Raw genomic sequence first — 21,113 nt, forward strand, 5'->3', positions numbered from 1 at the left:
CTAGCTTTTTTAGCATGTGTTCAGTCTGAATAGCCCGTAAGGTGTAAATATTTTTACAGGCTTTCTAATCATTGCCAAACTATTAAGCCCATTTAGAGAACTACAAATATGTGTTTTAAGCATCTCAGACCTGATGTAAATAGCTTTTTGTTCAGTCTATGATGTCATCCAAGAAGCACTGCAGAGCAACAGAATATAGCCAATAACAAAGCATTTTGTAATCATGAATGATTTGAACAGGATGTCCACAGAACATCCATCTAGGCCGTTGGGGGCTTGATCATTGTTGCCATACTTTCACCCTCCATCCATCAGTTAGTTAAACTTGAGAGATGTTGTTTACTGGAATCACTGTCCATTTGTAATGAAGGGCCTCAATCAAAGGTCTGAGGTCATCTACAATATGTAGGCTGCCCAGTCTAAACAAAGAGAACAAGGGCTTTGATTCATTAGGGTCTTATGACAGTGAGTTGGCGCACTGCATAGGGCAACACGGTGGCATGCAACTCGCTAATGAACTCTTGCTGTAGCTAATCTGTTTTTCATGATGTAATAAGGACACAAATTTCCTCTGCTGAAAATCAGATGCCCTTTTCCCTTGAGCTGCATGGCACATTATGAGATGAAGTAAGCCCCAAAGAAAACAGATCTGGTGTGAGCTGCATGTGTTGGCTTGTAGATCCACCCACGTGCAGTTGGAGAACATGAATCCTTCCAGAACAACAGTAAAGAGTCTTGTTTCCACTAGTTTCGGTGACCTTGCTGGACAGCCTTTGATTTTCCAAGTATGAACAGGGAGGTTGCAGAAAAGCTTTTGGTTGTAATTAGGATGCAACATTTTGGTATGTTTACCTTTATTTATGTCACATTACTGTAATTAACTACTTTTTCCAAGAAATGTACTTTTTTAAGTAGTTTAAAAATGTTATACTTTTACTTTTATTTGAGTACATTTTAAGTGCTGTAACTGTACTTTTACTGCACTATTTCCAATGTCTGTGTTCGCTTGTTCCCTGTCCTGATTTTACTTTGATTTAACTTTTGACATGATTGGCTAGGGAGAGTCTCGTGACTCCCTTCAAATCAAATCATATGTAAAAAACTTGAACGGCAGCTGCAGATCTGGTGCCAACTGTGGAGAATGCCTCAAGCACAGTTTAAAGCTGAACATCACAGCTGCACCTGAAAGGGATTTTCGTTGTGAAAAAGGCCAATTGCTTGATTGTGTCATGTGAGTTTAACTTGCTCAAGCCAGATATCAGCATTAATCCTGCCTCTAATTTGAAGAAACATATCGAAGTACATTTCATGTTTCTGCTTTCTAGATTCTGTGTGTCTATAACGTAGCCTGTGATTGAACTATCTATCACTGATATTATTGGGCTGCTGTGAGAGATTAATGCAATGTTATCAATAGTGCTGGGCAATAAAATTATAAGATGTCCTCGATAAATCTTTTGAGTAGTTTTCAATACTTAGCCTATGTTCTACATCTAGAACAGGGGAGTTCATTACATAAATCATGATAGCAAGACAACCACTGGTTGGTTGATCTAGATGAAATATAAAAGATTGACTTTATTTCCTGACGTCTGTAGCTACGTTCTGTTTGATTGACAATCGGCTAATGTTTGAGCGCTATTGCGCCTAAATGATCAAATACACTTTATAATTCTGCCAGTGTCTGTCTTGGTGAGGAGTTAATGTAAACGCAGTCATTTATGTCCAAAGTGAATTCAAACAGATGGACAAAAAGTGTATTTGCATAGAAATGTTGGACTTGAAGTGTACATGGAACCGAATTGAGCACTGTCTAGTAGGCTATGCCATATAATGACTATTAATCAAACAACAATATCAAGGAAACGAGAAAACCACTCACTAATTTTGGCTGAATAACTTGAGTAGCTTTAAAAGTATTAATGTAATAGAATAAAACAGCAACATTTTTAATAATAATATTTTTTTTTAAATATTGTTAATTTTTTAAATAAAACTGACCCCTGAAATAGAGAGTGTGTTAATTGGTATAATAAATTACCAGGAAAGTAAAGATGATAAAATAATTTATAATTATGCTTAGCCTTTATAAAGTCAACATTTGTACAGCAATACTTCAGGCAGAATATTCCACCAGTCACAAACTTCAGAAAATTGTGAACACAACTATTTCTGGGCTTGAAAGATGCAAGAACTAAATCAATGTAGAACATTGTATCTCAAAAGGAGGACAATGTGCACCCCCATGAGCTACTAGAAATAATTCACACAAAAATGAAAATTTCTTATCATTTCCTCACCCTCATGCCATCTGTCTATGACTTTCTTTCTTCATAACACAAATTAAGATTTTTAGAAGAACATTTCAGCTCTATTCCATTCAATGTAAGTGAAGGGGGGCCAAAATTATGTCCAATAAGCACATAAAAGCAGCATAAAAATAATACATACAACTCCAGTGGTTTAATCCATGACTTCAGAATTTATATGACAGGTGTGGGTGAGAAACAAATCAATATATTAGTCAATTTGTGCTAGAAATTCTTCTCTCTACCCAGTAGGTGGTGATATGCATGAAGAATGTGAATCACAAAAAACACAAGAAATTGAAAGTTAAAGTGGAGATTGACTGAGCAAGGATTAGAATTATAGAATTAATAGAAGGGATAGAATTAATAGTAAAAAAGGTATTAAATATTGATCTGTTTCTCACCACATCTATCACATCGCTTCTGAAGACATGGATTAAACCTCTGCAAGCACATGGATTGGACTACTTTTATGCTGATTTATGTGATTTGTGGAGCTTCAATATTTTAGCACTTAGCACTTTTGGTCCATACAATGAAAGTGAATGAGATATTCTTCTAAAAATCTTAATTTGTGTTCTGCAGAAGAAAGAAAGTCATACACATCTAGGATGGCATGAGGGTGAGTAAATGATGAGAGAATTTTCATTTTTGGGTGAATTATTCCTTTTAAGCATGATGTAGCCCCTGTACCAAACAACTTTTCCCATGCCTGCTCTACCTTCTCTACTGTTCATGACATGACGTGCCAAGCGATCCTGCTTATTTAGCATTTTTTTGCATTCCTTGCATTGTTTGAATATGTTTTATGCACAACAATAACACTGTCGGCATTAAGGGAAATTTAGACCCTACACATAAACTGATTTTAATGTAGTTGTTTCATACATTATGATTTAAAATGGTGATCAGTGTATTGAAAATAACTTTTTAATCTATCCCTTTAATGTATCCCTTTTATTTTTTTGGATCAGATTCATGTAGTGTTTATCATAGATAAGTGATGTATTTTAAAAGTTGGCATACAGTGTTCATTATAATGGGCATAGGTTTTGCAACTCGGTACTCAATACTCACTACTCTTTTACTCTTACTTGAGTAGTTTTTAGGACAGCTACTTTTACTCTACTCACACTATATTTTTTGGGATGTAACAGTACTTCTACCTGAGTATTATTTTTGAGTACTCTTTCCACCCCTGATTAACAGAAGTGTTATTAACTTTCCCTTGTATAAGTTCCAAAATCTACCAACTGATTTGCCAATGGGATTTTTTCAAGTGTAAGTGCATGTAAATATTGTATAAAATACATTTTCATTTAAATACAGAAATTTTGTGTACATTTTGTGTGCATTTATATCCACCATAGGCCAACCTGCACTCTAGATAGTGGTATCGTTATATTGACTATTGAAAAACACATATCGGTCTACCACTAGTTTTGTATTCTCTATTCAAGGGTTTACTCGGTGTATCTCTTAATGTGTTGACTTAAATTTACATTAGTGGCTGATTGATTTGGGTTTTTTAATACCTATATATCTAGAGAGCAGGGTGGCGCTGGCCTATACAGTATAATGCTGATTTAATATGATACAATTTTATGATAGCAATTTAGATGTACACACAATTTCTGAATTATAAATGAAAACTTACATTACACAATATTTAATATTTCTTACTATTTACTATATTCTCTATGAAAAAGTATGATATCCATTGACAAGGTAGATGGTAGATTTTTACAATAGGTGTGATGACAACTATTGTTAATTGGCCAATCGGGCAGAGCTATTGGCCAACGCCAGTCATTTCAAAATGACCAAATAATGGCCAATTAATCAGCCTAACTGATACAGTATCAATCTATCACTATATTTAATAATTTAGTTTTTCAAAAAGCAACTTATTTATAAGGAAAATTACAAGCAAATTATCATATAGAGTAGGATCAAACAACATAAGCAGTGTCACTATATAGAATTTGAAGAGTAAACCAGAGTAATAACAAGAGCAAATATTTTACTGCAAGTAGGTCGAGAAAAGAGGGGGAAAATATGTATTTTTATGGTAATATTAAGAGCTTTTATTTATGGTTATGGATATATTTTTTGTATGGATTATTTCTGGTCTGGCCAACCTGGAGATATGTGCATTTTCTTATGTTGGATGCTTCCAAATTTTCACAAAGTGTGGAATCTGACGTAATGGTGTCAGATTTTCTTGGTATGGAATGTTGTGGCAGGGCGGAGGGCGGGGCCGGGTCGTGATCCTACACACCCGGTCCCATATTAGGCTAATCAAGCCTTCGAGAGGGATAAAGGTCGACTGCAGAGGATCGTGCAGGAGAGAGAGATCGTTTACGGACATGTCCGTCATATGTGTGTGTTTGTCTTTTGTTTAAGTTTTATATTAAACCATTATTTATATCGTCAAGCTGGTTCTTGCCTCCTCCTTTCCATTGATCACTTTACAAATGTATATCTTATTGGCACCCAGTTGTGTGTCTTGTATAGCTGTACTTAAAGCTTGACCTCTCTGACTTCACCTTACCCACTTATTTCCAGTCCTGTAGGGTGACTCCTTCACTCTACTTTCTTACCATAAACTGATAACCTGTGATTATTCACTGCAGACGTCTGCTTGCTGTAAAACTGGGCTCCAAACTGTTCAACAATGAATTGATACTGACCCTTGACATCATTCCAAGTCAGACTATAGATTTCAGGAATGTGAAATGTTTTTCTGCAGTTCTTTTGCAGTGATGTCTGTATGGTAAACCTTGTTCTGTGAAACTCATAAGAATCCACATTTGGTAAGAGTTGCTGTAGGTAAAATAAAAATTAGCAATTGTTTTTTGAGAGTGTGAGTGGGTGAAGGAGAAGAAACTGAAATATTGCCTCAAAAACAGTATGTTGATCTGCTAAACAGACTGTATGTGTGTTTTCAGTCTACACAAACACAGATGAAAACAGAACAGTAACTCAAAGTACCAAAAAGTTCAGTTACCATGTATTTTTTTTTTTTGTTGGACATGTAAATACCATGGTACTGTATAAATTAAATTTTCTTTCTGTAAATTTTTATATGGGTAGCTGACAAATAACATATGTTCCCTATCTGTCACTCACTCGAAGTTGTGTAGATGTAGTGACAGTAGGGGTCGCTCTTTGGAGCTCCAAACACCTCTGATCTTTGAGAAAAGGCCAATGGCAATTGGCAAGTGGAATTTGCATGCCACTCCCCCAGACATACGGGTATAAAAGGAGCTGGCTAACAATCATTCATTCAGATTTTTTCTTCGGAGCCGAGAGTTTGCTTCGCAGAGAGCTGAATTCCACTGCCTGTCCATTCACCTCACTAAGAAGTTTGATATACGGCGCATTTCAGCGGCTTTTGCTCCCTCTGCGCGATTGATGCAGAGTACGCCCCTGGGTGCTTCGACAGCTAAAAGAGTATATAGTCTTGCAAATAAAAGAGAATATTTTCTCTAAAAGTGCTTGCACTGACGGATGGCGTCTTTTTAAAGATGCCTGTCCGTCTGTGTGTAATTTGCGATCGCTGCCTCACGTGCCTGGGTTGAAATCACATTGATGTCTTTCCTCCCTTGCCCTGTGGCTGGCGAATTTGGCGGAGGAATTCATAGCTGGACCCAGTATGTGTGCTAGCATGCCCAGTACTGGGGTAGGTGCTCCAGCAGTAACCCCCTGTGATATATTTTCCATGGTACGGTTTGCCTCCGGTCGCCGTGTTTGTAGAGCTCCTCCCCTTTGGGCAGTACCTAATACCGTGCCTCTTCCATTTGTGGCTGGTGAGCCCACGTGACATATTTTCCTCATGTTAACCTCCCCTTCGGGTAGGATGTGGTCTCTGTGGTGTCTTTTCCTCCTGAAAGAATAGGAAAGGAAAAGATCATCTTTCCCGACACGAATAAAAAGCATTAAAAGGCCCCAGCCGAAAACGAAATAATATGTGGAGAGAAAACATAGAGAGAAAGGGCCGCGGCTGTCTCGGCCTGCTCCCATACTAGATATGACCCCCCCAGGGATGTATACAAAGTTTTTTTGGGCTTTGGGGGAAGCTACGCTCAGATCGAGTGCACCTGCTATTTCGCACGCAGCAGCTTGCTTGCACCTGCAATGGCAGTTCATGTAACACAGTTCAGCTAGTTGTGGCATTTTGTATAGTGACCCCCCGATGGAGGGAATGAGACATTGTATCCCTCTTGCCACCATGCTGTACTACCCGCTGAAATGTCCGGGACCCTGTCTTGGCTTCTCAGCACAAAACCTGAAAGAGTAGTTGTGAGCCAGCTCCTTTTATACTCGTGATATCCGGGGGAGTGGCATGCAAATTCAACTCGCCTTTTCTCAAAGATCAGAGGTGTTTGGGGATCTCAAGAGCGACCCCTAGCTTCACAAAATTGACACAACATCTCATTCCCTCCATCAGGGAACAGAGGTTACGAAAGTAACCAAGACGTCCATGAGCTTATTTTTTATTATTTATTCAGTACTTTATTTTTAAACGTACATATACTGTATGTATAATGGAAAGTGTATATATATGTTACTGTACATCTCACAATTTTGTATTTCTTTTTAAAATAATATTTAATCACCTTTAAGCTTGTTTTGCAGATGCAATTAAATAGTCCTGTAGCGTAATATTTTTAAAAGTACAAAAAGTCTATTTCATGCAGTTCCTCTGCATGTGAAATAACTGCATGTGAAATAAAAAAAAAATATCCGAAAAACAATTTGTTTAAAATAGTTTTGATGATTTTGCTGTCACTGTTAGACATGTCATGTCAACTACGCTTATATCAAAGTACCAAGGTATTTACATCTGATAACAACAGTTAAGCATGGTACCACCACAGTATTTTTTTGAAAGGGAAATGGATGTCATTCTTCATATGGAACAAACAAGACATTTATATCATTATTTTGTTATAAATGTCTCTCATTTGCAGTCATGCTATTGCACTAGCATTAAAAGTGTATGTAGTGTTTCTGTACCCGAGTGTGTCTGAGTACATGCCCTGTATGTGTAAATTATACATTGGCTGTCTTGGATACCTATAATGACTGAGACCTGGTTAACCTATGCATGACTTCAGGGTTATTATGGGCCATGTCTGTGAGAAGATATACTAAAAATATTCTAACGTAGTATTAAGCTTTGGAATGAATGTAGCCAAACTGTAATATTAAACTGTTGAATGAAGCATGATTCAATAATTTTGTTATAATATTCAGTATCTCCTTACTCTCCGTCTGTCTTAGCTCACATTATAGAAAGTGGAGGAGATATGACCCAGTAGGATTTACTTGCCACACGGATAGAAAGAAACTCAATATATACTGTACGCAAAGGAGAGCGTCGAAAGAGACACACATGCCATTTCTCACCTTACACTGAATTATTTACCACAGGTGGCATAGAAAAGGCAGGTTTTAACCCTTCTGTTGTTAAACAGAACATGCTTGCCCATGTTTCATAATTTATTTTCTTTTGTTGAAAAAGCCACATGACTTTGAAGATGACGTAATTACCACAGTGAAACCTACTGTACCTTGATGGCTCTCATCCGTGACACTCATTTTGAACTAGATTACTCCTACATTTTTCCATGCTAACAAAGTTTGCTTTGTATCAGACCCTCTAACTGCATGCATTGTTTGAATTGGGGAGGTTAGACCCCCTAATTCCAGTCGTAGCCAGACCCCCTAATTCCAGTCGTAGCCCCCCTAGTTACAGTAACTCTAACTCTAAGTACAGGCCATTATTATTATGATGGAGGTGAACTCAGTTATACCTGCATATTCACCTTATGCGCCAGAGAAACTATCACACAGCCATCTTGAAAATGTTGACATGATTCGCAGCTAAAATACAGGACAATAGGCTTTATTTCTGCCAAAATATGGGACTTCCTGGGCTAATATGGAACAGTTGGCAACCCTAATTTATATCCATTTTGTGGCGATACATTTAAAGGAACAGGTTTAAATGAAATGCGTATGCCCAATCGCATAGCAATCTGAATGCCGCGTTCACACCAAACTCGTTTTTTGCATCTTTTCCATCTATTTGCAATTGTTTTTTTTATGTAAACGCTCTACACAAACATCTTTTAGCATTGGCTCTTATTATTTCAGCATCTCGCACAAGTTAAAAAAAGGGGTTAAGGTTAGTTAGGTTAGGGTTAGGTGAGGGTTATGTGTTCGGTCTGAATGTGTTCGGTCCCCAAGACCTGCTCTCTTCCAAATATTTTGACCCCCCCAAGCCCCTGGTAGCTTGACTTGGGGCCAAGTTAAAGGTGTTGTTCATCTGTGGGCCATTTCAGTAGAAGCGCTTTGTGTGCACATGTGCATGAGATCGTCCCTACCAAGATAAAAACTAATTAAGTAATTTCTTCCACTCTCTCTCTTTCCCCCCCAAGGTAGATCAAACAAGTGCTTTGCATCACTCTACATCTGAAACCATTCTACACACTTGCCCCAAAAACTGAGTTTGTTCTTGTTCCATGTTTTATTAACATACCAACAGAGACACACTGCCTTTCCAAACCCCTGCAGCATAGCTCAAAGATCACATCTGTTAATAACCTGAGTGCCTACATTCTCTGTTGTCATTTGCATGTGAGCCAGGTGAGATATGTCTGGCAAAGCAGGTTTCAGGTGTCACATAAATGACAATGACATGCATCCTGGAACATTGAAGATGGTGTAAAGAGTCCATGTGCAATATCAGTATATTTACATTTATACATTTACACATTTGGCAGACGCTTTTATCCAAAGCAACTTACAGTGCAATTATTACAGGGACAATCCCCCCAGAACAACCTGGAGTTAAGTGCCTTGCTCAGAACCTCTGACCTTCTGATTAACAGCCCTGTGCTTTAACCACTACGCCACCACCACTCCACATTCAATATTCAATAGCATTGGTAAACGTCTTTCTCTTATTGTACAGGATTTGCAAGCTTCTTATCTTACCTACAATGTCCTGTTGTATCTGTTTTGATGGTTGAATGACCTGTCTATCTTTTGCGTGCTGTTTACTTTAGATACTTGTGTCCTAATGCTCTCTTTAGATAATAAGAGAATTATCAGGTTAATATGCAATCAAGATGTAGGCCCTGACGGATCTTATAATATCACGTACATACTTTACCAGCCAAAAGTTTGGACATACTGAATTTATGTTTCTCACATTCTTAAAAACTTTTGATCTAAAGGCTTGTGCTTATGGCTGAAATTTTAGTTAAAACGGGTGTGTCTAAACCTTTGGCTGGTAGTGTATGCCACTACGCAAAGAGCTGTGTGGTTTTAATTATAATTACAAGGAAGTTTTTGGAAAACTGTTTTTGTTTGTTCACACAAGCAACTGCAGCATTCAAAATCATCCATGCGTGAAAGACAAAACGTGTCAATCTGCTGCTTTTGTTTGCACTGGTACACTCCACATATGTTGTGGTTTTTCCATAAATCACACTAACAAAAAAGTACTTGGAGGTACCATAGTGCAGTATTAATGGAATCATATAGAATATAATGATATTGAATGACTAGTATATTCATATACCATGGTGTTTACATGGTAATCCAAAGTTAATCAAGTATTTCATGGCATTGCCATGGTAAAAAGTGTGCCAGTCTGCATCTTTTGTCTGCACAGGTACAGTGTACATATGCCGTTGTCTTTCATTAAATCATCCTTAAAAAAAGTCCTATGGAAATAGTGGTATCACTGATACCATGATGGTATTACATGATACCAAAGTACATGAATAGATATCAAGGTATTGAAAGATTACCATATACAAAAAAACAAAAAACAAAAACAAAGCAATCATATTACTATAGTGCATATCCCTAAAACAATGGTATTACAATGGTACTATGTCCCAAAAACGAATGCCATTGAGCTTTTAGGTGGTACTTTGTTGGTGCATTGTCATTTGTTAGACAACAACAAGCATACAAACATGGACGAAACCATTTTAATGGGCAGTGACAGTAAAATAACAACTTGCCTAAAACAAAAACAAAACTTTAAGCACTAAATTATGTATTATATACACAAACATCAGAGCGGTAAGATAACCCAGTAATTCTGTCACACTGCAAATCCCTCGGACTGCAAAAAGCTCTCTAATGATTACAGATTTTCCTCCATATGTGATGTCAGTTAGTTATCTAACCAGCTGTTTATGCTGAGCTATTTTGCTGACTGAAATGTACAGTACATTCCACATCTTTCCAATGCGGCAGCAGCAATGCGTCATCACCTTCGGGATGTGTGATTCTTCATAAAAGATGATGCAGAGCTTTGGAATATTTGACAGTGATGTTCAAAGTTATCTAATAGAGTGTGAGGAAGCGTGTGTGTGTCAGTATATTGTTAGCGTAGCCTGTGGTTGGATGCTGATGTGTTGTTGACAGCTGATGTATGATTGTTGTGGCAGGGCCATCACTGAGAAACCCTGCTGAATGTTGTGTGGAAGGCTGTAAACATATTAACAGGAAGTTAGGGCAGCCAGTACTCTGGGCAACAAGGATGACATGCCTACTGCCATGCAATGATATAATCTCCAGCTGATGCGATAATCCGCATTTCAATATAACATACACATGTATCTGCACTACGCAGACACACGCACGTATACAGTATCCAATCCATGTTTTTTGCTGTTGTCTTAGAGAAGTGGTTCTCAGATGGCTTTGCTTTATGACCCAGATTTTATTTTGGACATAATTCACTACAATTGTTTATTGTACAAAATTCCAACAAAAAATATCCTATAATTCAAACACTGAAATGTATTAATAATTCCAGGCATAGGCCTGTCAGAATGGAAAATTATTAACATATCATAGGCTGATTGGGTAAATGTACAAGCATGTTAATATATAAACAACAGCAGAAGTTTGATTTACCAGTCTAACGCATGTTGACAGATGAATTTGCACTTTTAACGTCAATTTAAAGATATGGAATGTGCTTTTTCCTCCTTTTTAAATGTTTATGGATCCTATTTTAAGAGCGTTAGCATAGCGCTATGCTTCAAGTCATAAGTGCAAAGTCAATGGGCATAGTCATGACGTTTTGTTATTTTCGTGCAAGCATGCGCTAAGTCTAGACGCAAATGTGAAATTAAGTGTGCAAAGTGCTAATGGGCTGGGTCAAGTGCAATTTAATTCTGAGGTTCTTCTCCGGTTATTTCACCATCTGCATCCTATTATATAGTCCATTCCCTGTCAAGCACCAGCAATATGAACAAACACTGTACATTTATAAGAAGTTGCTAGTGTAAATAGACTGTGTGCAATGAATTAGGAGAACAGAAATATGGACTTATGTTCTTTTGTGCATTAAACCTGTTGAATGTCAGGCATATTTGTATGACAGTGATGCGCTCCTTTTATATGCATGGAAAATGTAGTTCTGGTCAGGATTTAGATTTACGCTACATTAAATGATAGTGTATGTATGTATTATTAATTATTTTCTTCTACTGACACACAAATCATGGCTAATATTAACAGTGATTGTATCGGAACGCACTTCACTTCTACCAGTCGATTTGATTTAGAAAAATGTAATTCATTTATTGAAACGCTAAAATTAAACCAACAATATTTCTAAATTCAAATTACAGTTTAAACAAAACTAAAATATAATCAAAATAATGAAGTTGTCAAAAACAAATCATACCAAATCCACCTGCCCCATTTGTATTGACTTACAAATCACTCTAAGACAACAGGTGGTAAAATACCAATACAAATCAGATCATAAATACAATTGTAAATATAAACATAATAATAATAATAGAAAAATAAACCATGACCTAAAGATAGTTTAAAACAAACCTCATATATATTTGTTTCTTAAAATGGCTACATCAGTGTTTGTCATGGCATCATTTGACGTTCACTTTACTTTCAGAGTTTGGATATGGACTTTAGTACCACCTGCTGGTGGAATAATTCAAACTGCAATGGCAGGTTCTGAATTTAGACTTTGCGCTGCAAATAGCAAATTGCGTTTTGCGTCGCTTCGTTTACATGCAATACACCCCCAGTTTGCACACTTACACACACATTTAGCGCAAACACTCCCACGCATGGCCACATGTGCTTGCATGAAAATTGCGCTTAGAATTAGCGCTTTCGTGAAAATTGGATAAGACAATGCACACTCATGAAAATGGAGCCATATAAGTCCATTTATTTTGTATCTGATCTTTATCCAATTATATGGTCAGTTGTGTTTAATTATTTGCATTTAGCCTTGTTCTCCCCTGCTGTTAGCAATCCTATCAGAATCTGCAACCCAGTTTATAACTTTACGCATGTCTTGCTGTAGTTGCTGCCATGCTTCTACCAGAACGTTGTAATTCCAGTGTACATAAATGTTTGTGCATATGTCAAATGTCTCTTAAAAAGTCTTAACATGACATTGTCAACCACATTTGTTAAGTCACATACTGAGCATCAGGAGATACGTAAATAAATATAAACACTGAGACTTTTTTTCAGATCAGAGTCTAATCATCTAATGAGGTCATTCGGAAGCTTATGTAATGTCTGCTTAATGCCCTAAATAAAGCCATACCATGTCGTTTCCTATGGTATTAATGTCATACCATGGCGATTTTAAACAGTTCTTGCAAGTTTTTGTACATTTTCCAGTGAAGGATCTTTTTATTGTTATGAATCTGTGTAGTATCTGTGTAGTCTTGATGTTTTTTTATATAGAGGCATTTTATCACAATTGGAAAAAAGAAATGCTGAGCTCACACTGTAAGCATAATGTAGCTCCTGAAAAAAGGTGTTTGAATGAGATATTTTATTTATTATTATTATTATTATTATTTATCTCTGGATTCTTCACAATGTCATATCAGTTCATAACAGTTAGGCAGTTTTTTTTAATCCACTTCTGTAGTGTCGGACTAAGATTTCTCTGATCTTTCTGTTGCAGATGATATCGCCAACATGTGTGAGGTGGATTGTGCTTCAGAACCGGTCAGCCCTACGTTGCTCAGCGAGTCCACAGACACATACTGCCAGACTGACAGCTGGCACCGACTCCGCACCACCGTCCGTAAACTGGAATTCTGGGAAGACTTCAGCGCAGAGCTTATTGGTACTGGATTCTTCTCCAAAGTCTACAAGGTAATGATTTACTGTCTATGTTGAAGAAAAAACTACAGACTGTTTGGAATGGAAAATGTTCGATAGATTTACTAAAATAACCAAGATGTATTAAAAGTTCAGTAATGTAATAATGGACCCAGTTGCTCTCTATTGCTGGTTCTTAAAAATTCTGAATATTAAATCTTTAAATCTAAAGAGTGGATATTTTTTTTATGTTAAAATACTTTTTTGTGTCCCAGCTTAATATGCACTTAATATTGCGTTAACTGATGTTGGTGTGCATGTAAACACACTCATTATTTTTGCAGTTCTATTTAATGGCAAATAATTAACACATTTCAGCTGCATTTTGGCAAAAAGTCCACTGATTTAATCAAAGCTGTCAAAATGTGACATACCGAGATATTGCGACATTTGGGTTACATTGCCTTAAAAGTACAAAGGTTGTGCTCCACTCCTCCTGTGTGTTGTATGTATAATTCTGTTACTCACACAAATTCTGTTGCCAAAAATGCTAAATAATCTGCCGAGCAGTCACAGCCCTGTTAATCCTTAAAATACAATTTTACAGGCATGACGTGCCTCTGCATGATTTAGCATGTTTTTTAGGAGACCAAACACTTTCCAACCCAACAAAGTAATACAAACACGTACATCACGTACAGTCGCCACCCAGTCATGCTTAAATTATCTTAAAAACATTCACAGACATTAAAAGAAAATAAGTCTCGATTTTTAAGAGTTCCTGTGTAAACCACATTGGCACAAAGATAACTAAATTTATTCATCCACTATAATGATCTTGGGACCAGCTGGTAAAAATTCAGCGGAAAAATAGCTGAATTTTTATAGGGGGCAGTGGTGGCTCAGCGGTTAAGGCTCTGGGTTACTGATCAGAAGGTCGTGGGTTCAAGCCCCAACACCACCAAGACACCACTGTTGGGCCCTTGAGCAAGGCCCTTGAACCTATCTGCTCCAGGGGCGCTGTATCATGGCTGACCCTGCACTCTGACCCCAGCTTAGCTGGGATATGTGAAAAATAAATAATTTCACCATGTATATGCAGAAATGTATGTATAATGTGTGACAATTGGTCAAATTAAATGAAATGTGAGGTTAGCTGGAAAATGTATAGTAAGATTTTGTTTGCGTATGCCACATATTTTGTTATCGTCGTCATTTGTCAAATTCTTCAGTGCTTGGTCAATAGATCACTTCCAAATTCCATGAACCTTTCCTCATATTTTAAATTGTAAGAAACTGAAAGGTATTTTGTAACAAGTAGTGATCATAAAAATACCACAAGTACAATACCAACATTTTCAATGTACGTGCTCAATATTATCTTGCGTGAAAGACTATGGTGATGTCAGATCAGAGCTTTTCTATGGTTATGGATCCCATTCTACCATTATGAACACAATAACAGCAAGATGGAATGCAGATAACAGTGTTAAATAGCAATACACACGGCAGAACATTAAAAAAGTAACTGTGACCATTCTCACACCATGAGCCAAGGGAATGACAGCATTTTAAAAAAATTGTGTGTAAAGAACATTGTGTCCTAAGGAAGACATGCGCTGTAAAGAAAAGTAAAGTTCAATCCCCCCAGGGGCAAAAAAAAAGGGTGATGCTCCATTCTGTTGCTCTGGTTTCACAGTGAATGTGATTACGGAATCTCACATACTGGTGTTGCGAAGGAAAAACCTGTCAGGAAATGACACACTGTGCCTTTCTTCAACTTCGGGCACTTTTATATCCCAGGGGTTAATTTCTACTAACACTTACAGATTTCAAGGTTACATTATAACTGCCTTGGGAAAATTTTTACCATACCTTCATTAACATTTGCTACTTTTCAAATTGTTTATGGAGTTCTTCTGTAATGCATGTGCACTGTTGGACATTTCTAAGTGCACAAATTAAATAAACTAGTGAGAGTGTGAAAAATGTGTTTGAGGTGCTCATAGATGTATAAAAACCACTCAAATTGGTTATGCCCACTAGTTGGTAATGGTGCTGCTCTGTGTTGACCAGGTGATGCACAGCACTACAAAGAAGGTGATGGTGGTGAAGATTTATAAAAATGACGTGGATCCGGACAGCATTGTGCGGGAGATCAGCCTACTTCAAAAACTCTCCCACCCGAACATAGTGAGGTGAGCCGCCTCTGCATGTGCACATCATCATTTTCACCAATCCCATGCCGGCCTGATGCTCATAACACCCACTCAGAACTTATGAAGAAAACAACTCTGACTTTGTCAGTCTAATACTGAAAGATAACACTTGATGTGGGATCAAATTTCCTGACCTTTGATAGGATCATATTGAACCTGAGGATTTTGTAAACTGTTCTTGGCAAGCATCACTATTACTGGTGCTCATACATGGGGTTTAACAAACCCTTACCCCTAAGTATTAAATTGATCATATAACTCGTTCTAGCTTGCACAACAGACATGAATGATTCCTCAAATGGCATGGGTTGTTAAGGAGAGATGTGTTAATACTTGTTTAAGTGATCTGACTTACAAATTTTGCTTAGTGAACGACAATAAATGCTTTTTTGATTAGCCAGAACGCCCTAGCAACCACCCCAAACACACTTACATCATGACTATACGTTTTGAACGGGGAGGCACAACTCTCAGTAATTTTGTTAAATATTACAGAATTCAGTTTGATGGAATTTCTTATGAGATGGAAATATGTACGTTTTAAAAATAGGCATTTTTTTTTTTTACAAATGTATAAGACCAGTGTAATCGCATCAGATTTAGTCTGCAATGACAATAGTTTTGTTTCTTTAATAAGCAGTTCCTAATTCAACTTTTATAAATGTTATAGGAGCTGGTTGGATAGCCATTTCCTCTTAACTATTTAGTTTGTTCTACTGTAGGTACCTGGGCATCTGTGTCAAAGAGAACAAGCTGTACCCAATTCTTGAGGTGAGTGGCAAAGTTTGGGGAATGTTTTAGTATTCACAGTTCAAGGTTCATCGTTTTCTGTTATATTGTCTGCTATTGAGTTTTAGGCATCATTTACTATATACTGAATGTGTTTCTGATAGCCTGAGATTGCTTAGTTGTTATCAGGTCCAGATTCTAAGTGCAAGTGTTTTATAATATGAAAACTGAACTCCTCCACACCTAGTATGTTAGCGGAGGCTGCCTGGAGGAGCTGCTGGCTAGAGATGACGTCAGTCTCTGCTGGAGAGAGAAAATTGAATTGGCCTGCGATATCAGCCGAGGAATGACCTATCTACACTACAAGAACATCTACCACAGAGACCTTAACTCCAAGGTGAGTGTGTTGGCAGACTTTAGGGATCAAAGTTGAGCAAGTGTGGCAAAGAATGGTGATATATTACGTAATCACAGCTGTGCGCCACACCTTGCATTTATAGATAATCACAGACACCTCTAAAAAAAGCTACAACAAATATGGTGCTTATGTTTTTTAGTCCCAATGTTCTTTTTACTTGCCTGACTTAATTTGAATCCTTTCTTGATCTAAATGTGTTCATAACAAGATCCATGTGCAGAATACCACAGATTTCAGTGTTTGATTGGTTAGTCTGAGTACTTTGCTTGTGAAATCACTATTACATTTTACTCTTAAAAACTTATCAGGAGGCCACAGTTAAAATGGATGAATTGGACTGATTTTGACAACAAAATATGAAACCAGGTGGCATCTGATAACACATTTCTCAGAACTTCACTTTCCTTAAAGGAATATTCTGGGTTTAATACAAGTTAAGCTCAATCAACAGCATTTGTGGCATAATAGAGATTATCACAAAAAAAAAAAATGTTTCACTCGTCCCTCCTTTTCTTTAAAGGTGCACTCAGTAAGTTTTTGTTCATGTAATTTTGAACTTACACTGACATCTAGGGGCGTGGATGCAGCATCATTCAAACGCAATTGTTTTCAGTTAAATATGCCGTTGAAAATCACTATTTACAGACAGTCATTATCAATTTAATCCATGAGTGAGTGTCTAATATCAGGGAGGTTACTGACATTAAGCAATTAGTATTTGGCTGGTCATGTCACAGCCCCTATGTAGATTAAAACAGCTTTTATAAAGTTACTGATATGACTCGAGTATTCATCTCCTGTGAATCATAATGATTATATACAGTACATATGTTTCAAAATTGCTGTTAATTTTTTTAGGTGTACAATTTTTCTAATGCGGAAAATATTACTGAGTGCACCTTTAAAAGAAGCAAAAATTGAGGTTACAGTGAGGCACTTACAATGGAAGTGAATGGGGGATCATTTTTGGAGGGTTTAAAGGCAGAAATATGAAGCTTATAATTTGGTAAAAGCACTTACATTGGTTCCTCTGTTAAAACTGGTTTATTATTTGAACTGTAAAGTTGTTTAAATCATCTTTTTTGTGGCAGGGTTTACAGCGTTACGTTGTCATGGCAACTAAATTGTAAAATTGAATAAAACTTTACACAGAAAAGGTTAGTAAGAGATTTGATCACTCTTAAATCATGTTGACATGCATATTGTTTATGTCTTGTCTTGTGGCTATACTTTTGAAACAATTAGTATTTTAATGATTACGGATTGGCCCCCATTAATTTCGTCAATGAGCCAAAACATTTTATTTTTTGTGGTAATGAACATTTTGCCACAAATGCTGTCGATTGAGCTTAACTTGCATTAAACCTAGAATATTCCTATAACCATTTTTGCCATTACCTTTAGCCAACTAAAGGTAATTTTTTGTGGATGTTTAAAGTGTTCAAATACTGTTTTGGGCTACTAAATAGTATGCATACGGTATATAATTTCCTTTGTTGTGCACAAATGCAGTTGACAAGCTCAAATTGTTCATAAAACAGACTAAAAGCCTTGTTGCATTCTGAGAAGGGAAACTGTAGCCCTCTGAAGTTCTGAGCTGTAAAAAAACAGTCACAGTATGTTGACAGCTTTAACTGTGTCAGTTGCCAGGCTGCAGTGTACAGTGTGCTCAGGCCTTTGTATGTTTGAACAGGTCAGAGCTTTATTATGCTAATGCACGTCTGTGCCTAACATTTACCGTTCCATAAACTCCAGATCCACTACTGCTTTCAGTGGATATACTTGCCTCTGTACTTTCCCCTTTTCCCCTTCTCTCAGCATCTCCCACTCATAAGCAATGACCTGCTAGGTCTCATTAACTTTCAAGTGTTTATGCACATTTTCTTAGCTTGACTTAAATGGTGTTTTTTGAATAAAACGTGTTTAGTACATAATTCAAATAGTACCAAGTATTTAGTTCAGAGTACTAAAGATTGTAATGTTTTCATTAGTAGTTAGATAAAGGATTTTGCTAGTGTGTGCTTTTCCTCCTGGTTAAAATAACCATTTGTAGAACATTCACACTTTTTATTGCATTTGTGCAGTTTAGTTTCACACATTGATTGTAAGATCAACATAACGTCTATGTGAAGATTGGCATGTCATATTTATACAGTGACTCCTAAAAGAATTTGGACACTTAAGACAGTCTTAAAATGTGTGAATTTCTCATGCTTTTGTAACTACGTACCTAAATGGGTACACACCGTAGACGTTGGTTATATTTTATAGAAATATAATAATCTAATAATCCCCCTAAAAGAAAACGTTTTTTTTTTTTTTGTGTGTGTGTGTTATTTTTAGAATAAAATCAGCAGGATTGTTTTTTGTTTATGAATTATTGAAAATTGAGAACATCCCAAAATGTCACAGAAGTAAGGTTATTTTGCTCACTTTTGAGTTCTTATTTGTTCCCAAACTATAACATGCACACACACATATAATAACATTTAAGCCCACTCACCTACACAGCAGTGCACCCACCTAAAATGTGTTAATACACACATTTACTGTACCCAGCCCCTCCCTAACACACACACTCACCCACCACAGCGTTGTTTTCTTTCTCTACTCTGTTATCTTAGTGCATTAATTAAAGCAATCATGTCATTACACATTGTGGAGAGACAAAACAGAGGTAATGTTAATCATTCTGCTTGCATAACACAAGTATAAATATCTTGAGAGAGGTGACGTGTCTTCTGCCAGTGTCAGTGGGTGTGTTTAAAATGAAGTGATATTATTACTGCAACAGATATGAAAGCGTACATCGTTCAGCATTCAGTTCCGGCTTCTCATCCTATCATGATCTAGCCTATGCCCCACAGCTGTCTTCCTTTGCTCGTACAATGCATGGCTTTCACCCACCTCCACCCCAACACCACCAGTTTAGGTCCTGTCCTGCTCTAGGGGTAAGCTCCTCTCCCCTGTCTCTTCACCTTCCAGCAGGATCTGATGGTTTGAGAGAGAATCCTGCAGCTGAACCTTAGGACGGGGCTTACGCCAAAGATACTAATTATCTGTATCTCATGTTATTCCACACTATTGAGTCCTCTGAGAAAAAAACCGAGCACAATTACACTGTGCAATACAAACACACACACACACAACTATGGTTTTAAATTAAAAGTTCACCTAAAAATGAAAATTCTGTTATCATTTACTCACCCTCATGTTGTTTCAAACCTGTTTATTTCAAACCTGAAATAAACCTTATTTATTTCACAAAAGTAGACGTTTGACCGAATTTTAGCCTGTCAAAATTTCCATACAATGAAAGTTAATGGTGACTGAGGCTAACATTCCTGTCCCACAAGTAATTAATGTCAGAATTGTCTTTTTCAGCTAACATTTCCCTTTGAGAGCACTGTAAATCAAAGAGGAGGATGGGGTATCTGTATTCACAGACAGTTAGGAAGGGAGTCTATGCTGATGTAATGAAAAACTAGCTGGGTTCCTTTGACATTTTCCCTTTCACTTGTGTGTTTACCATCACCATTCAGCAGAGACCCGAAGCCCGAATGCATTTGCACTTCCACCAACAGTGCATGTTTAGCTGCACCACATTCATCTACCACACAGGCACCTGTAAACATTACTGAATGCTCTAGTTACATTAACAACTTATTTATCCTACTGTGAATCTTCTTAATTTTTAGACTACTACTTTTAGAAGTTTTACTTTGATTTTAGGCATAACTAAAGCTGATAAATTACTAAACTGCAATAAGCCACAAGAGGCTGTGCATTTTAAAGATGGTAAGGGATGTTTTTACCCTCTTAATCATGGTAAAATCACTGTAACGCATGGCTTCTTGTGGCTTTTTGCTTGTATAAAAGAGCAGCAACTGCACTGTGAAAAGTGTGTTAGTATTCTAGTACATTTTGTATGATAGTGCCAATTATATTGTGCGTTTTTCCCTTGTATTCATTGTTTCTGCTTGTATTATTCTCATTTGTAAATCTGCTATATGAGTAAATGCCCATTTAAAAGACACCAATATATAAATAATATGCAATTTAAAAATACATTTATCAATAGTAATAATCATCAAAATAAACAATTAGTGTAATTGTAGTTACACTTTTTACAGTTGCAACTTGGCTTATTCAGTGCAATTACGTTCAGATCAGAAATTAATTACAGTTACAGTTATGCATATATTTAGTTGTGTTACCAACATGGTTCCTCCAATTAGATTTTAGAGGCAGAACTATCGCTTTTATAATAGAAATAAGAAGTATACATGAACTATA

General features: G+C 36.9%; 1 protein-coding gene across 1 annotated transcript in view; it reads left to right on the plus strand.

Annotated features, from left to right (window-relative positions):
• Positions 1–21,113, plus strand: part of LOC127627323 (dual specificity testis-specific protein kinase 1-like) — a 34,618-nt gene that overhangs the window by 3,955 nt on the left and 9,550 nt on the right. Inside the window, exons 3-6 of the mRNA XM_052103670.1 lie at positions 13,312–13,505; positions 15,528–15,649; positions 16,393–16,441; positions 16,647–16,796. Of these exons, the coding sequence (XP_051959630.1) occupies positions 13,312–13,505; positions 15,528–15,649; positions 16,393–16,441; positions 16,647–16,796 (515 nt within the window). The remainder of the gene's footprint in view (positions 1–13,311; positions 13,506–15,527; positions 15,650–16,392; positions 16,442–16,646; positions 16,797–21,113) is intronic.

This window comes from Xyrauchen texanus, chromosome 34, assembly GCF_025860055.1.
Source record: "Xyrauchen texanus isolate HMW12.3.18 chromosome 34, RBS_HiC_50CHRs, whole genome shotgun sequence".
Lineage (NCBI taxonomy): Eukaryota > Metazoa > Chordata > Actinopteri > Cypriniformes > Catostomidae > Xyrauchen > Xyrauchen texanus.